Source organism: Toxorhynchites rutilus, chromosome 3 (genome assembly GCF_029784135.1).
Source record: "Toxorhynchites rutilus septentrionalis strain SRP chromosome 3, ASM2978413v1, whole genome shotgun sequence".
In the NCBI taxonomy this organism is placed as follows: Eukaryota; Metazoa; Arthropoda; class Insecta; order Diptera; family Culicidae; genus Toxorhynchites; species Toxorhynchites rutilus.
In genome coordinates, this window is record NC_073746.1 from 39,580,461 (window position 1) to 39,600,789 (window position 20,329).

The following is a 20,329-nucleotide window of genomic DNA, read 5'->3' on the forward strand; positions in this document are numbered from 1 at the left end:
AATTGTACAGGAAATTATTCAGAATTGGTGAAAGTCCACGATTGTGAAGTTTCTCTGAGAGAATTTCCATGGAAACTGAATCAAATGCCCCTTTGATATCGAGAAAAACGGAAGCCATTTGTTCTTTGCGAGCAAATGCGATTTGGATTTCAGAAGATAGCAGCGCGAGACAATCATTTGTCCCTTTACCTCGGCGGAAGCCAAACTGCGTATTTGACAGCAAATTGTTCGCTTCAACCCACTTGTCCATCCACCTTACTAACCATAGTGTTAGGAAAATTATTTATGTATAGTTTTAAAACATATATTTAAGAATTCGGCTCCTTTAAACTAATGTAACTGAGCCTGTAAAAATAAACGATTTATATAAAAAAAACCCACTTGTCCTAACGAAGTAGAATCATTTTCTCTAACAATTTACGAATACAGGATAACATTGCAATCGGCCTATACGAGTTGTGATCGCAAGCCGGCTTGTTTGTTTTTCCGTATGGCTATCACTCTCACTTGTCTCCAGTCATGCGGGACAATATTCAGCTCCAGAAACTTGTTGAACAAGTTCAGCAAACGCAGTTTTGCCATGTCGGGAAGATTCTTCAACAAGTTGAATTTAATCTTGTCCGACCCCGGAGCTGAATTGTGAATTGTGAACATGAGAGGAGGGCAATTGAGAATTCCACCATCGAAAAATTCTCATAGTCGCATTGGAGCGGAATGTCGCGTACGACGCTTTGTGCAGGAACGGAATCGGGAATATATTACCACGTCACACTGGAATGGATCGTATACTTTGCGTGACGTGACAACAACTTCTGGAGACAGTTGATACTCCTCTATTTGTGGACCGATCTTAACCAAATTTTGTGGGTTGTTGACTCTCATTGTTGTTCAGAGACCCAAGTATAAAAAGGTTTGAACTTAGATTCAGCTGATAAATTAAAAAATGCTCTATTTTTATGACGTGACAACGCTTCAAAATACCTGTTTTTCAAATGCTTGTTTCTCACAAATTACAAAATGAAATCTAGATCTACCCACGGCTCTTCGAACAAGTATTTAATTATCCATTCAATGGTATATATACATTGAATTTTGGTTAAGCAAGTACAGAGATATTTTAAGAAACATAAAAAAACCTAAAATATTTAAGATATAATTATGTAGTTTTTTAAACTCGCCTCTCTCAAAGGTTGGCACATAAAAATTCATTTCATGTTCTCATTTTTTCTCTAAAACTAAATTTGAAATTTGGTTCATTGGTGCATAACCTCATGGAATAGGTCATGTGTTTACACTGGTTTCATACTTATCATTCTAGTTTGGAAAATTACCACCTTGAAAACTTCTAACCTATTGATTTCTTCGCTATTTTAGACATAAGCCGATGACATAATAACATTTTTGACGATTGAAGATTTTTAATTTTTATTTATTTTTTAAAAATTTTGAACGAACTTGAAAACACTAATTTGTTATTAACTCAATAAATTTGTACGTAGTAATGAATCGTTCATCTTTATTTTTATACTAGTTGAAAAATTCATTGATTGATCTTGTAACAGGCTTTTTCAAGGTCAGACTCTGTAATAGAAAAAATAAATCATCGTGCTTGAAAATTGGAAATTAAATTGTAAGGCAAAGAGTTAACTAATAATTCACCATGATCTTTGTCACTTTGATCTCGAATACTCACAGCGGGAAAAAATAATTACTAACAATCAGAATGTGTTAAAGGAAAAAAAAATCAGAATGTGATACAATATGCCAGATCAACTACTTTCGCAACTCAATATTGTGGAGAACGTGCAAAATGTCATGTAGGTATGCACAAACAGGAGCGACAGTAAATGGAGGAGACAACTATGTAATTGCTGTAATTGGATAATTTACAACTCGTGGGAGTCGCGGTGATAAATATGTAGTGACAGAGACTCCTAAGGTGGGCAATGTTCTTTCGCCATTCTCAACGACACAAACGACAAATTTAATAAAGCATCTTTTTTATGTGCACATAAACAAACACTATATAGATCACAATTAGACACGCGAGTGCGAGGCATTCCCAAACCCTCCGCATCCAGCCGCCCGGGCTAGACGCTTGCGGGAAACATTTCGTCCAGCGTCGCCGTCTTCAGCAAGTTGTTGATGATTTCGGTGAAAATTCGACTCAGATTTTTCTCCAACCCAGGGATAATCTCATCGATAAACAAGCCCGAATTTTCGTTGATTACCTGATTGCCAATCTGACCCAGCACGGGATCACCGTTGAAGAGGTTGTCCAGCTGGAACGACCCGTTTTCGATCTTCATCCGGAGGCCCAACCGGTGGAAGCGAACGTAGTCCTTTCCGTCGACGCTCTCCGTGTAGCCCCGGACGCGTATCGCCCCCCGGGTGTTTGCTGGAATGAAAAATTACAAGGGGAAGTATGCTTTAATCGAACCGAATCGATTTGTCAATGGTGGCAGCTGGAATACTGGATTTAACTGATTTAACCAGTTTAAAAACTAAATCATTTGCTGATCATTAATTACTGTTAGAAGTGTTACGGAAAGCTTAGCTGGTGCTTCCCACCGTTCACGTGCCAATAAGCCGAGCCGCGTAGGGTAAGTTCTGTAACAAATAGCACCCACGTGCCACAACTTCATCATTAAATCGGGGCTCTACAGAACACTAATGGGATTTTTTCCGAACAAATCCGCGCACAATCTCTGCAGTGTTTTCGAATAATTAATAAACAATTCGATATAGTCTCACAAACGACACATATTTTCTACAATTTAATATTTATTCGCAGTTTAAAAAAAAAATTACAGAAAATATTTTTCTCGTTAAGCAAAGGTTTGTATAAGCCGTTGAATTGGAAGCATCAAGTAAAATGAAGAGCCTGACGTTATGCAAGTTGCATAACACGAGCATTTATTTGCTGCTATCAATAATTGCATCTTCTGAATGTCGCAACTGGAGATGTCTATTTTTTCATTCAATCGATTATGGATCAATCGTTGGTACATTGGTGCAATAATCGATTCATTCGAAAAAAATGTATTTCAGTATTCGATTAACCGGGCGATCAATAATTTTAAAAAAAATAGATTATTATGTAATAATTTTGATAGGCCAATTAAATATAATTCTGCAAATCGAAGTGCAGAATAATAATATTTGAATGAAATCGTATTTTAGCATGTTGATATATTCAACAATTTATGATTTTTGAGGATCATTGAGAAATGAGCACATTATGAAACTAACATAGTGAAACTGACATAATTTTAAATTAAAAAGAACATGAATATTTCAAAGTTTAGGTGAAAGTGATTTGGTTTTGTACAGTGGAATAAAAATCGTGATTTAAAATAAAATGTTAAAAATGTTAAAACAAATGTGTTAAAAATGATATATAGCAGCGGAATTAAAAAAAAGATAGGAGTTAATTAGAGCCAGTTGAAGGTAAGCAGGTAAGCAGTCCGAAACAAGAAAAGTTCAATCAGTCTGCCATTGTTGAAATTCGACGTAGGAGTTCTTTTTTATTCAAAAATTCTGATTCGCAGAAGTATTAAATACAGTAATATGAGTAAGTTTTTAATTAATTTAGGTAACATTTCTTATTGTTAAAGTCACTAATATGTCGATGTCGGTACATGATTTCATGCCAAACATATTTCTTCAATTGAAAAACCAGATCGATTCTTTCATAAATGTGTATTCTGAGAATATCGTACATGAACTGAGAGCGAATAATTCACTTTTATTTGTTTCAGAGTCATTGATGAAAATGAAAGATGAAGAAGTAACCAAAGTAAAAATTACTTCGCTTCTTTTTTTTTAGAATTCCCAAGTTTTGCGAAAATAAAGCACGAACGAATTTTTTTTTCATGGATGCACCGTATCTCTGGATAAGTGTCCAAAGTAACGAAGACAATCTTCATGGAAATGTAACATTTTCTGGAATACACTTCTATTGGGTCGTTAGTTTGTGCCACCAATGATGATAATTTAAATCGAGACGCAGATCCAGTTAAGTCAGACCAGACAATGTGACATTTTTATGATTTCGAGAAAAACGATCTTGATGTTTAGTGCTCTCGATATCCGTTTTTTTTGGTTCAATATTGATCCCAGAAATGTTAGCTACTCTCTGGCAATACTTTAATGTATTATAATTGTAAAAAAAAACTTCAAGTATCATGCCAAAATGGCCAGTATCATGATTGGCCAGGGATATCGATAATCGGTCATATTCGCCGATCGACCAGGGACAAGAACTCAATGTGTAAATGTGTTAAAATTCTCGTGATGTAAAAGTTTTGAATTGTTTATCCGTATCTGTATGTAAAATCAGTTAATGTTAGTAATAAGTTAATTGTAAACACTCATCGCTTATTAGGTCATTTTCACTGGGATGAACCAGGAGTCTCAGAAGTCTCAGAACTATAGAACCACTCATTTTTTCTGAGTTTCCAGAGATATGTAAGAAGTCGGTTGAATTGAAGTGTATAGTGTAGGACATAATAACTATCTTCTTTTATAAGACTGGCCATTTGAACTTTATTGTTACGTTCAGGCGCGAAACATTAAAAAAAAACTAAAATTCCAGTGTTTCATAACTAAAGAACCAGATGGAAAAACTTTCATTCCTTTACAAGTTTCTAGTTCGTAGGTCATCTTTAGTTCTCAATCAGTTCAAATAACCCGTTGGGGGTGGTTACGACCATGCTGCGCCATATTGTAGTGTGTATCTCGCAGAGGATACTGCTCGTTTAACCTCTTCAAATGACTCATACTGCTTTTAAGCTGCATCTACTATCCGTCCGATCACTCCTCATAAGTTTCTGCAGTAAATGATTCTGAAATAATTCGTTGTACTTCTGACTGTTCATTCGTGTTGATGGTAACCTATCTAAGCCAGGCCTTTTTGAGAAAATTCTCCCCAAACCATCAAACTGCCGTCTGCAATATGACGAGCTGAAAAATTAAATGACACGTTCGGTGAATCCTTCCAGTATGAAGAAATTCTATTCAAGTTGAATTTTATCAGTCAGAGAAGTTCTCCTGAAATAGTGAAACACATGGGATAAGGTTCCACATTAATTTGTGGACTCGTAGCTTTGAAAATGGGATTTTTATGGTTTTGGGGAGAATTTTCTCTAAAAGGCCTGATTTAGACAGCTTACCATCAATACGAATGAACAGTCAGAAGTGCAAAAAAGTACTTCAGAATCATTTACTGCTGTTTTTTGCATCAAAAACAATATGATAATTGGGTAATTTGGCATCAATTCATAAAATCCGGAAGGTTATGGCACGGTTTAATGAATAGGAGCTTCAGATTCTGGACTGGTCAGCTTGTTAACCAAATTTAAACCCTGTCATGAACTTATGAGGAGTGATTGGACGAATAGTAGATGTAGCATACACGCAGTACGGGTCATTTGAAGAGCTTAAAAGAGCAGAATCCTTTGCGTAGAACGGGATACACATAACAATATGGCGCAGCATGGTCGTAACCACCCCCAATGGGTTATTTGAACTGAGAACTAAAGATGACCTACGAATTAGAAACTTGTAAAGGAGTGAAAGTTTTTCCATCTGGTTCTATAGTTATGAAACACTGGAATTTTAGTTTTTTTTTAATGTTTCGCGCCTGAAGGTAACAATAAAGTTCAAATGGCCAGTCTTATAAAAGAAGATAGTTATTATGTCCTACACTATACACTTCAATTCAACCGACTTCTTACATATCTCTGGAAACTCAGGGAAAATGAGTGGTTCTATAGCTGTGAAACGCAGTGTATAATCGAAATTGTGTTGTGTAAAAAAAATTATTTTAGAGGGTATCAAACTTAGACAATGGGGCAATTGCCTCGATTGATAAAACAGTGAACCATTGTTTTATCAATCGAGGCAATTGCCCCCCCATTATTCAATGTATTCGTATTTTGATCATGTATTCTTCGATACAAAATTACTCGATTATAATTGCCGATATTCGATTATCAGAATCAATCGAACCTCTAGTCGTAACCGTTAGTCATACCCATGAAACGTACATAATTCATGGAAAAAGAGTTATTTTGGATGTAACGTGTATAAAATATTATAGTAAGTTCAAAACATCTTAATACTACCCGCTCTAACGAGCGGGTAGTATTAGCGGTTATCCGATGTCAACCGAGCACCATAAAGTGCTACAAAAGTGCCGGAATCTAACCCCACTCTGTCCCTCGCAAGCAGCACTGCCTACAGCTTCAGTTATAAATATTCGCGATAACGTGTACTGAGCGAGCGAAACGGCATCACTGCAAAATTTGCCTTCTCTCTTTCTCTCTGAGCTGTCATTGGAAAAACAACAGAGAATGTATCGAGAATCAAATTGTGTATGTATGGAAAGCTTTTATTTACATTTTTGCAATATAAATATTATATAATTTCAGAAACAGATTTAGCATACAGACAAACTAGCCGCCGCTGGTATCATATTCCTAAAACTCGTTGAAACAACATACAGCATGAATGTTCCAATGATGTGGACGATGGAGGAAATGGTTATATGTTGATTTATGTGAAAAATGCGACAAACGCCGAACACCTAGAGGACATATTCAAGCGGAAACATCTGCGATTGCAAAAATATGGAAATCATTCCGAAAGAGTGTCGAGTTTTCGTAGGCCTATGATGTATTGAATGAATGACACCACCGGTGGAGATGATGGATGACCCGGCATATCAGTGATGTGCAACCAAACGTCGTGATTATAAACATGAACCGACTGGTGGAATCATTGAACTGTAGCGCACCCGATAACCCAACAACAACTTTATCAAGAACATTGAAGCTCAAGACTCGTAATTGCGGATGGGTATAATTTATTTCCATGTTATTCACCCCTATTCTGTATTTCGTTCGATTCGAAATATTTCGAACGACTTGATAAAATTTGATCGCCCTGTTTCAACGTTCGAAACAGGGGATGCGAAATTATAACTCGAACGAAATAACGATTTCGAACGAAATGGAAATCCGTCGGAATACAGAATAGGGCTGATTAATTTTGTTAAATTATTCTAGAAACAAACTCTACCGTCTCAACTGTTAATGTTGTCTAGACCAGGTATTGCAGAATGCGATAACGATAGTTGAGCTGATTGCAACCAAATATCCAATGATGAAATTTACATCTCCTGAGATGTACCTGATGCCGATAGAAATCACCCGATAGCTTTGGAAACGATCGTGCTGGGTCCTACGGCGAGGTTATGAGGAAATATTGCGAAAATTCAAAGCTGAAATAATTATTGATAATCGAAAATGTTTAGCTTTAGATAGTTTAGCATTAATGTTAGTCAACCCGTTTAAAGAATTTATAATGTAGTGCCGGGGGGTAAACATAATATAACTGTATATATGTATAAAAATAATAAATATCAGTCAACAACATAAGTTTTATTTTTTGTTTCATTTTTCTCAAATGAAAATAGAGTCATAATAAGGGTCGAGCAGTTTTTCAATCGGTCGACGCGGTGCCTGATTGGCAAAGGCCTGGCTCGTAATTGGTTGTCAAATACGAAAGCTCGGTCGACAAAATCATTGCAAAATGGCACTATATCGGCACCGTTGTCGACACCATTTGTTGGGACCGATTTGGCACAACAATGTAGAGTGGGTAGAGACGAATGAACTGAAAAGTTTAAAACCTTCATAATTTATCACTTTCGTACAGCATCTTAACTTGAAGAATCACTCTTCAACCAATATTGAACATGAACTATTATGCTGAAATCTGCCCTCTCGCTCACAACATTCAAATATAAGGAGGTAGAATGAACCCATTCACGACCAAGCCGTAAAAATATTTTTCGATTAAGCCATTGGTGTAATTTTTATTGTTGGCGTTACAGAAACCCCAATGTTCAAAATTTTCTTTCAAGCATCCATTTTCCAGGAAATGACGAAAAATCTAATAGTCGAACAGTGGCCATAATCTGTTTTTTTTTTGTAGGAGGTTCAATCGATTTTTTTCCCGTATCACAATGTATGCTATTTTATCGAATTAATACTGTAGGAATGCTTACATATTTCTGTATGTGATGAGGTGTTTATATACTTACTCAGAACTCCCTTGATGTCTCCCTTGCCTTGCAGACTCAATAGAAGTAGCTTCATTTTGAGAGAATATTTTCCCGTGAAGTTCAACTTTGGTAGAGTCACAACGATATCGAACGATATATTCGATGGATCAGCCCTGCGATAAAATCAAAGATTAATCTTACTTTAAAGAAAACCCATTCTCATTCTCATTGAAACGTCAATGTAAAATCATCGTAACAAAACGAAGACGACAGGCAAAATTTTGAGAAATAACCTCGGCATTAAATATTATTTGCGATAAATATCACATAACGTCGAGGTTCGTGGTTACTATCCCTCTGTATTATCACTGTATATACTATGTATAAACTATGTTTCATAACTATAGACCCTTTTTTTTAAGTTTCGAACGATACAAATAAATTAATCTTTGGTTATGAGACTAGGTTCAAAAACTTTATTGTTTTATTCAACTGTGAAAAAGTAAGATAGTTATTGACATCATCATATCGACCGACATTTCGATCGATCTCTTTTGCATGTCTGGAAACACACAAAAACAATCGAGATGTTCTATAGTTATGGAACACAATTGTGTATGTAAATAGCAGTTGGCCCTCGGTTAAATGAGAATGGGCATCAAATCCAACTAATTCAAATTACTTACTTAAATCGTTCGATCTTGAACTTACTGGTCCCGTGAACGTCAACATTGGTAAACATAGCTTGCAAGTCTTGACCGCGCTGTATTTTTATTTGTTCAATATAGAGGGGTTCCAGCTTGGGCACTTCGAAGTCTGGTCCGAAGTCTCCATTTGCAAGATTCGGCCGGATATAGTTCACCGCATCAATCATGCACTTCTCCAGCTCGGGATCGTTTCTTGAGCATAACTTCAGAATACTGGCTGTAGAAAAAACGACATGCTTATACAGTTTATTTAAGAAATGCAATAAAATCACAACACTAAATGAGAATGGAATGACAACTACAAATTATTTAGGAAAGTGCATTTTATTGAGGGGAGTTCCTAGGGGACCTAGATATGGTCAATAAAAGTCAACAAAATATTCTATCAAAACAGATTACCGCTTAGTAACGCGTAACGCGCGAATTCATGATTTACGTCAAGATAACACTATGATTCATGATATTTGGTTGAGGAAAAAGAAATCTATTATTTTTAATATCGATAAAGTCACAGAAATAATCGAGGTCGATGTTGAGGTTGGTAGTCGTTGCATCGCCCAGAAGCTAAAGATTGACCATAAAACAGTTTTAGTCCAATTGTGCAAAGCTTGATTCACATTGTAGCTAGATGTTTGGGTGCCACACCAATTAACACAAAAAAATAATGGATCGAATTTCCAGCAATGGGATACTTTTGCTGGTGTCCTGGTGGAAAGGCTCCCGGTGATAACCAAGACATTAACTCCACTTGAAGCCAACTTTAAGGTAAGTGGGATCCAATTGAATGAATTTATATTATTCATTCATTTTTATATGAACGCAGGCAATGAAGTTCGAAAACGGTTTCAAAGGAAATAATGAAATTCGTGAGGAAACGGAAAAATGGCAGGTAAAACCACTGAAAGCCGGAAATCCTCAATTTCTGTAGAGTTGCTGAACACAAACTCAGCTCAGCCAAACCAAGATGTTTTACCATTAGCATTAAGGACCTTTCAGAACAAAAATGCGTGAATGGTGTGCACGTTGTTTGAAGAATGGATTTTAAAACTCGATGAAAAAATGGTGACGGAAGAAGACGTATCATTTTGTTTATTGATGAATGTCCTAGCCATCCAAATATCCAACAAAAAAATTGAGAAGTTGTAGACTGCAATATTTTTCTCCAAACATGATCTCTGCGCTCCAACTACTCGGAATAATTAAAGCACTGAAAGTGCACTACCACAACAAATTAATATAGGACCAACTGAGTGCGATAGAACAAGATGAATCGTTGAATGTCAACCGTCTACAGTTCATTTGTATGCTAGCTGATGCGTGGCAAAATCTTATCAAACAATCCACTATTGTTAAATGCTTCGTCGAAGCTTGCCTTGTGAAATCAGACGATTTGATTTGCGTCAATGAAGAAAAGCATTAAAAATTACCCATCAGAGAAAAATGTATTCCGATCAAATCTTGAAACGCTCGCTGAACAAGGTTTTGATTCTTTTGAAGGTTTGGTTATAAATGGTTAATATTTTCAAATATCATATAGGGTATAGTCGAAATTTATAGATAACATTGATAGTGAAACTCAGTCAGTGCCTGAAAAAGTAGTTGACAATGGAACTATAAGCCCTCTCAAAACCAGCTAGAGAATGCTTTCCAAACCATTTGTGATGGATCATTAACTAAAACAATTTTTTCAAAGGACAACTTTTCAAAAAAAAATACTTAAAGAAAAATGTGTTAGGGGACAAATGAGCAGAATTTTGTATCTATTGATCAATGTTTTGTTGTTTTTGTTTCAAGATCATTTAATTTAACCCTTTGCGGTCGTTTGTCTGTTCTCAGCTATCATAGCAAGGAATCATACTAAAAGCTTTATTCAACGATGAAATAATTTTTTTTTGACGTAGGACTACGTCTTTCATTTCTATACCGGGGTGTAAAATCAAAGTTTCGAAAACGAAAGCGTTACGCCGGAGACCGAGATTTTGAGCGTTAATAGCTCCTAAACAACTGAACGAAATGGTATGATAAACACTTCATTCGATAGATAAAATGTCTACGCGTTCTATACTTGTTACTTTCTGATCCAAAAACTTGTTTCAATAGTCTTAAAATTGCTTTCAATACAGGCTATTGAAATCACCAATCGGTATATAAGCGAGCGCCGCTCGGAAATCCACTCAGTTCTAATTGAACAGCGATTGGAGCATGTTGTCGCTGTTGTGGTGAAGCTCTTCGTTTATCATGAAAGCGCGAATGAACGGTGTCACCAAGAGCCTGTTTGTGCACCTTAGGCCAGAAGGGAATCCATCAGGAGGAGAGTGATGCCACAAACTCTTCCCCGGGAAGATCTCGAAGCAGCCGCTACACACACACACACACACACACACACACACACACATACACGCGCGGAATTCTTTCCGTTTGGATGCCATTCAGCATCGAGAAAGATCCGGAAAATAATTTGCCAGTTCCTCTGGGAATTTTCAAAATATAATCATGTGAAAGAGTTTAATTGAATGTTTTCTATCCATGTTACACTGTGACCAAATATGTTTCAATCAAGTGCTATTAACAGGTGGTTATCGAGTTGGCATTAACCACTGGTGGGCTTCCAGTATCGAGGAAAATGTGGAAATATCTAATCGTTACTGAAAATAATCTGCCAGTTCCTTTGGGAATTTTCAAAATATATTCATGTGAAAGAGTTTAATTGAATGTTTTCTATCCATGTTACACTGTGACCAAATATGTTTCAATCAAGTGCTATTAACAGGTGGTTATCGAGTTGGCATTAACCACTGGTGGGCTTCCAGTATCCAGGAAAATGTGGAAATATCTAATCGTTGCTGGAAAATAATTTGCCAGTTCCCCTTGGAATTGAAAATTACATTCAAGCGAAAGAATTTATTTTAATGTTTTCTATCCACAAAATATCCATATAATACATTTGGGTTTGTGATTTGTCAATCAAGTACAGTTAGCAGGTTAGCTTCTGAAGATTATTCTTCAGAACAAGGTTTTTCGTATCCTATATTGGATGCATAAAACCTTGTGCCTCCAACGTAACGCTCTCGTTTTCGAAGTCTCCCAAATATTCATTTATTCATTCATTCAGAATGGATTTAGATTCAACTTCAAACAAATGATCTCTAAATCAACGATAGTGCTACGTCACCCTTGCGGTTATACCATAGATATAACCCACTTCCTGTTTTTCTAAACGAATTTCAATGTCTAGTGAACTTTTTCACGAATGTACACGAAATTTCTATACGTAATAGGTAACGGTACTCGGGATAAATAAAATACTATTAGTGTGTAAATATAAGAGGATCTCATTCAATGGAGATTATTTCCGGCCACAAAGGGTTAATAGTTTCGTGAGAACTTGAACGTTTCTCTTCATCGAATTTTAACGTAGGACCACGTCTTTCAGCGAGGGTGCCAAATCAGAAAACAGAGCTCAATTTTATGAAATAAAGTTAACGTTAATACTGGTCGGGCTCAATTATATACAGACTCGATTATATATGATTCGATTATAAACAATTTTATACTCGATTATATACAGTTGAAAAAATATTGTTTTTTATTTCAAATACATATTCAAGAGACCATCGAGTTAGGGAGGAATCGAGTTATAGAGAGAAGAATACTTGTAAAATCTATCAAACGTGTCATGAAATCCATCAAGTTAGGGAAAGCATCGAGATACAGAACATCGAGTGAGAGAGAGTTGGCTGTATGACTTATTTAAAGAAAAAATCAAATATTTCAACGTTAAAGTTGAGACGCCTCCACATTACGCCAATCGGTCTTAGCCGCCCGCAGGGTATCGACTCAAAACCCGAAAAAAAAATCCCTGATTTTCCCTGATTTTCCAGTGATTTTTGAGAAAATTTCCAGATCAGTAAAATTTTCTACTAATTCTGTAGCTTTAGTTCTAAAACATTTGATTAGCTAAAACAATGGAATTTATGAACTTAGATTTACTAACACAGTTTAAAGTTAACTTGAAGGATCCCTAAACACTAATACAAAACGAGTCATTTTCATTTTGATTCGGATCAATTTCCCGGAACTTTTATAATTTTAACGAAACGATTTTTCCTTGCAATCTTTCGGCTTCCTTCTTTGTGTTTTCCAATTTTTTTCTCGTTTAGCCTGGGGAGATTTCGCTTTTTCTCGTAGCCGCTTCTTTATTCGGACTTTCATTGTCTTTTATATAAAAAGAATTAAAATTTCAAACTCGTTCAACTAACTAGCTTGACATTTTTATTGACAACCTTATCGCATAGTACAACCCTTTTCATCACGCATGTTTCCATAAAAACATTTGATGTTAATGGGAAAGCCCTCTCATCGTTGGGGTTCCCACACGAGAGCCTGGGACCATTTTTACTATGGTAAAAAGTTCCGTGAACATATTGGGCAATTCCAAATGAAATCGAACTAAAAATGCAGATTTTAAAAACTTGTATTTTTAATTCGAACGAAAGTTTGTTTTCCGTTTGGGTTGGAGAAATTATGAGTTTTCCACAGTATTTGGGAATTTTTTGACTCAAGTGTAACTTTTGAAAAGATCGATTAATTTATTTATTTATTTATTTTTTCATATAAAATATAAGTCATGAAAATTTAAAAATAATTCTTTCCGGACACCACAGAATCTCTGTATCTCCACAAGAACTTTGATAACATGGTTTTGAAGCATGAATTTATCGATAGTTTTCGAAGGGAAAAAGGGAATTTGTTGAAGTTGAACTGCAGGCACTAATTGCATAAGTAAGTGAGAGTCAAACTAGTCAAATACAGTTGTTTTGGTACCATCAACTGTTTAATTACTGAAATAATTCTAATCTGCGGAATTGCATTTTTTCCAGGTTGTTGGCGAAATTCCCTGATATTCCGTGATTTTCCCTGATACTTTTTAAATTCCACTGATATTCCCTGATTTTCAAGGTTTTTCAAGGTAGTCGACACCTTGCGTCCGGTAAAGCCGAACCACCGTTTTGGTGGTCCACACTTATTCGTTTTGGATTTTTGACGTAGGATTACGTCTTTCGGGAACATATTGGGGTACTAATTGAAAATTGCAAATCGAGCACATCGTGAAAATTGTCCAATTTTAAACGCTTATTGCTCAGTCATTTAATGATGGATTGATGAAATTTTTGCGTCGATCGATTTCGGTACCCCATCAAAAAAATTATATTGAAGAAAATAATATATGTCATGATACTAACTAACGAACAATTGAAAAATCTCAACCCCTATCCTAATGGAAATACCCACCTTTGATTGGTCGAAATTGACGACACATGCGGCGGGTCCCTAACAGAGACATCTAAACCAACTGCCTGACAGAATCTACATTGCAAATACATGAAAGTAGGGGGGAACTTTTGTTCCTACCGAAATGTATTCCCTAACAGAACATCAAAACCAAGCTGCCTGGGGGAAATCGGCATTGCAAATACATGAAAGTAGGGGGAACTTTTGTTCCTACCGAAATGTGTTCCCTAATAGAGACATTAAAGCCAAATCATTATCGAAGAGTTTAACGATGTAATTCTTCAAACATATAAAATCAACAGATAGCCTAACGGAATCCTACGTCAACTATGCGGTCGTGTCTCGGACACAACCCTCCTGTGACTTTTTCCGCAGTTTTTTTTTTGCTTTTTGTGTGTGGAATTGTTTTGGTGGCAATAAGAGCATTGAAAAGTTGAAAGGTAAGTCTCTTACGATTAAAGCTAGGTTAGTAATATACTCTATCTTATTTTATGTTTCAGCTCAAGAGAACAAATCGACTCTCGGTGTCGGTTGGTTATGGAAATATTTTTCCTGCGTTTTGCAGTTAAATCCCTCTCCACAGTCCTCTGTATATTTATACCGTTTCCCCTCGTGCCCTTATTGACGACACGGTCACACCTTTAGTATATATATATACACCTTGGTGTGGACGTACCATCCGGGCTTGCCGACGTTCCGAAAAGCGATTCGAATCATGCCGAACGCAACTCAAAACAAGTCGGTCCGGATCAAACAAAGTCAAACCAAAACAAAACGAAATAAATTCGGGTTGACGGCATTGTGCTTCGTGTGTTCGTGCACCCGATGGGGCGTCCACATTACATAACGAACCGAATATGCCACCTGGTACAGACCGATCGGCATCATTCGGCATAATGTGGACGCGCCTTCAAAGAAAATCGGCCATTTTGAGTGGTGTAAAAATCGTTATTTTTGGTAGATTTTATATTCTAGATTCTAGATTGATATTGCAGCGAAATTATAAAAGAAAGGTGTTGGAGTTGGTCCTCAATTTGATTAATAGAAACATTCATGCTTATTTCGTATTTATTGAAGAAAATTAAGAACCTTAGCAACCACTAATTTGAAAGTTTTACAGCTGTATCTTGTATTGAATTTTCTCTTCTTTCAAATGGAAACAACAGAATTGTCCTACAGAGCGTAATTTTTTAATAAGATCCTGTTGAAAAAACAAACAGCGCCCGAAACAAAGAAAAAGGTCAATAACTTTGCCATTGTTGAAATTCGAACATATGCGCAAAAGGATTTATTTCATCAAATATGGTCGTCTATCATCTTCTGAAAAAAAAAATGGATTTTTTATGTATGAATGTTATGTTTATTTCTTTAATGGGATGAATCAAAAATTAAATTTTTCTTTTACAATAATAAAAAAACAAATAAAAACTATATTTTTTTGACTCGATTATGTACAGGATTTTATAATCGAGTCCCCTTCAACAACTTTCACCACGAATGAAATTGGATGATTTGCACACTGCGAATCAAATGCGACGCTCGTTCTACGGGGACGATGTGGAAACAGGAAACATTGTAATGTAATGCGACTGCAAATCAATGTTTGTATCCTGCTAGCGAACAGACATCATTCTTTCCTGATGCTGAGAGATTTTATAGAGGTTTCGCATGATACACACGATGAATGGAAGAATGGAAAAAAAGCAATCAGCAGTGCAATTTTGTTCGATGGGAGCATCGATTTCCATAACGTCTGGTGAGAGTGCTTCTGTATTTTTGCATGGCACGCACACATTAATGTTTTTAAGGTGTCACCAAAGGAAGATTAAAGCAGTTACGAAATATTGAATAATGGTGCTGATGGAAAGAATATATAATCGTCTACGATCGAATGTGCCTCCTGCGAAAAACACTGCGGCGGTACCGTTCGCTATTAAAATTGCATTGGTGCATTATTGTAAAACAATTGATCGACCCTTTTCAGGGTTACCAAAACATTCTTCAGAAGAGTTGTTCGAAAAGTTTAGATGCATTCTAAAGTGATATTCAAATAATAAGAGGGCGAACCTTTTTGCAAGAAAAGAGCTTGTGTGAATTTAGAAGCGTGTTCGGGTTTAGATTTTCTGTAACCGTTCTGCGTAGAATGCTGCATAGTAGAATTTATGAATTATTTCATTCAGTAATGATGTTTTTGGAAACGTGTATTTGTAATTTGGCTAAACGGTGCTGAAAAACTACTTAAATATTCAATATGTTTAACGTTTCAGTTTCACTCTAGCGAACTTGCTCGCTTACTCGACTGTCCCAGTACATGTTAATGGTGAGAATTAATTTGTGATTTTTTTCTTCGCAAATTGGCTTTTTATTGCTTGTGAATCATTCACGTCCTTCATTTTAAATATTGAAATTTCTATAACCTGATAGAAAAAAACTACCCTTGCGACCGGTGTCTTTTATATCATCTGTGCCGTAAACTTCACAAAAAAATCTGCTAGTTTCTGCGGTGCATTTATTTTTAAATCAATACAACTTTTAACACGAATGGTGAATTATCAAACTTATTTTCCAAAGAATGAGGCTCTAAGTGTCATCTTTCTGCTGCACGATACATTCCGATACAACTGAAACTTTTAAAACCAGCCCTTTTCTTCGCAAAAGAATGCGAAACTTCCGCCAGCTTCGTTGCGTCTCTCGATATCAAGTTCCGGTTCCATTATGAGATATCGAAGGCGTTCCCACAAAAAACGTATCTAATGCGTTCAGATTTTTAAAGATGAATGGAATTACGAGCGGAAAGTTACGTTACAAACAAAACACTCGTCGTACAATCGAAGATGTACCAACGGGAAACATTCTAGCGAACAGGAACTGAATTCAACCAATTGTACTCAATTCAATAGAGATCTTTTGAGCAATTATCTAACGGTAGCTGAAGGTACACGAAGAATGAAGAGAAAGCCGATGAAATCAAATGACCACTCAGATTGACATTGAAATAAGTTTTCGATATTTCTCCCAGAAAATGTAATGAAGAACATTCATTTGACCATGGAATGTTTGTTCCTTGCTTCAGTTGTTTGACACTTGACATTGAAAATCTTCTTGCATTAAACATGTAGAACTAAAAAAAGTGGGGAATATTTGATAACTGCTTTCTGTGATTTTTTCCATCAAAGATGTTGTATGCTGTCGATAATGAAGATAACACTAAATGCAAATCATATCCTATCAGACCCAATCGAAACACATAATCCAAGCAGTTTATATTATGTTATTCATTCTTATTTTTTTTCTTAAGATTCAAATGTTCATCACTTACGCAAAGCACCATTTGTTACTTCGGCTAAGACTACCAATATTATCACAGAAGTAATTAACTTAATGGATGACTGGAACTGACTCATTTTTATCGATTGTATTCTCACAACTTTCACTCCACAATATGAGGAATCTAATAGTTAAACCGATTGTGTCCTTCCGCTCGGACTTTCACTTTCACTTTCACTGTGTGTGTGTGTCACTACTTCAGTGAATCCAAACACGCGTCACGTGCTGCGATCCAAAGATATTCAGTGTATCCGGAAGGGTTGCTGCTCCCCGATAAGGTCTCGAAATCCTCACCTTTCTGTTTTTTCGACTTATGCCTACTGAACTATTTCCCGCCCTGGACCGAACTATTTATAGCGAATATATATTCGTTGTTTTGACAGACTTATTGGAAGTAAGAGAGTAAGGAGGGTAGTTGGGAACATCAGCACTAGCTGTGACCGTGGCGGGGTTAAGATTCCCTCCCCAGGGTCTTCCACAGCATGCTTTACGTTTTGTGCTCATTGAAATGCTGACTGCGATCGGTTTAAGAACACGCGCCTAGTTGTTCTCGAAGGGGGAGAATAGGTTGCAGCGCTCCGATCGATCTCTTACAATCAGCGCTGGTTTTAAACAAAAATAGATTACACCCCATGCTCCCCCTTCCGAAAGGCACGTTGAACCGATAAAAGTTTCGCTGACAAAAAGAACGACAAAACCGAAAACCGGCACGCAAACTCTCACCTGTCGAACAGTATCGACAGGAAATAGGCCTACAATCTCGGAACCATTTCTTACCAGCACGTATCGGCAGAAGGGGCGGCTACCGGTATGCTACAAAACAGGTACGAGATAAATGTCAATGGTTTCCATCCACAACAATCGTATGTGCATTCTCGGAAGCGTTTAGCGTGTCTACCCTTTCCGCATATACGATGCACATAATCAATCAGCATCCAGGGAAATAATGAGCGGACAGGTCAACGTTCAAACAATATGATGCCTTTCAATGTTGACGACAGAGGTTAACATTGGTGTTATGGGAAATCTCCACCGGTATCCAATAAATGCACTTTCAAAACAATACATCATGATTGTTATTCCTTCAAATAACTGTTAACAATAATTACTACTCAAACATCCCTGAAATGAAAGCAATAGCTTTCCGCCACCCAGCAGCAACTGTTGTGCGGCCATTCTAATTTGCATGCATCGGGGATGGATAGGTTTCTCTGTTTTGATTTTATTATCATAATCGAATTAATTGAACGCTTTGTTTGTGGTGCAAACTGACCGTTTGCTATCTGATGTGCGAGAGTGCGTACGATGAAACTCAGAGTAAATGATAGATTCAGATTCCTCATTATTTTTTGCATTGACATTCATTGTACGCAACAGCTTCTTTGGTCGACAAAGAGTATTCTCAAGGTTAAGAATATTGTTTTTCTTTGTTAAATACGGAACAAACCATCTTCAAGAAGATACTTTCAGCTGAAAGCTTTAGAGACAAGCGATACATTTTAATGCTTCTCTACTATCGGCGTAAATCATCGGACGCGTGCTGTTCGCGCATGCATGATTGCACTGAGGGGTAAACGACTCCAATTATTCCCCAGTGCGCGATGAGAATGTTTGTCGAGCAAATTAGTTTAGAATATTTGAATAATTCATGTCTGGAAGTGGCTAGACATGTGAGTGCCCATTCATACCCAACGTAGTGTCAACAGACCGGCACACATGGTGAGGCAAGCAAAATAAACTCGAGCAAATATCGATAAGAATAGGTATTTGACACACACGAAGCCAATAATTTCTACCGGTTTTACTTTTTATGCTATTTGAATCCAAACAACCACTATTCGATAAGTATTAAAAGTAGAAAATATCGCAACACTAATTAGATTAGTCATTCGTTAAAGGCAGATGGTGTCGTAATAAATTTGTTTTCGACAACAACGTAGACGTTACTTTGCCATCACGTTTCCTTTACGTTCCCAACAATGAGATCGGATCTTCCATACAAAAAACAAATACAAATTTCTGCATAACTCGAGAAATAATAGAACAAATGGAACCAAAATTGAAATGTGAGGATTCCAGTACATTAAATGTTCATATGGTGATATTTTTTTTTATCCAAAATATATATTTTTATTAAGGCTCATATGGCGTCAGCCTAACGGGGCCGGGAGTTCAATATTTCGACAATGTTTGCTTACAATATGTAACCGATTACTCGCAGTTGGCTCGAGGTTAGTATTACAAGTGTTCTCATAATTGGTATGTTGCAGTCTTCGATGCTCTGTACGTGTGCCCGACACGGGATACTTCCTATTGGGATGCAGCTGACCATTAATCAGCAACGCCCCCCTAGTCTGTACCCCATATCTAGCGTGGTGCGTCTTTCTCGGCTCGAGGAATCCAGGATAGAATGGTCACTAGCCGGCGCAATCATCAGCTCGTGTAGAGTTGTCATGAGCGGTACAACCTTTGGCTCTTGTTGAATGATCAGTGGACTGCACAACCTTCGGCCCGTGCATCTGTAAAGAGTGTGTGTATGTATTGCCGCGACTAAGTAAAAGTTTATCGATCGGATAGGAGGGATATGAAACGGGGACACAACGAAGGAAACATCATTAAACGTTGACATCGGCGTTTCTGAAGAACAGGTATAGATGAAGCAGAAGATCAGGATCCCGGCTACCTAAGATATCCCGGACGGGGATATCCGATTGTCTGCCTTGTGCTCTCAGTGCTCTAGAGAGCTGAGAGCGAGCAGCATGGAACCGAATACACGACCAGACAACATGCTCGATGTCGTGGTAGCCATCGCCACAATCACAAAGATTGTTTACTGCGAGCCCAATGCGATAGAGATGCGCGTTTTGGTTTTAGTGATTGCACATAAGCCGAGATATCACGCGAATGAAATCACGACCTACATTCAATCCCT

General features: G+C 37.0%; 1 protein-coding gene across 1 annotated transcript; it reads right to left on the reverse strand.

The window, feature by feature from the left end:
* Nucleotides 1-1,983: 1,983 nt before the first annotated feature.
* On the reverse strand, nt 1,984-17,722 carry LOC129777561 (uncharacterized). Its single transcript, XM_055783908.1, has 4 exons — nt 17,390-17,722; nt 8,758-8,995; nt 8,111-8,244; nt 1,984-2,398 (listed from the first exon to the last, which is right to left on the reverse strand). The coding sequence occupies exons 1-4, from the start codon at nt 17,472-17,474 to the stop codon at nt 2,091-2,093; spliced, it is 765 nt and encodes a 254-aa protein (XP_055639883.1). The 5' UTR covers nt 17,475-17,722; the 3' UTR covers nt 1,984-2,090.
* Between the last annotated feature and the right edge of the window lie 2,607 nt (nt 17,723-20,329).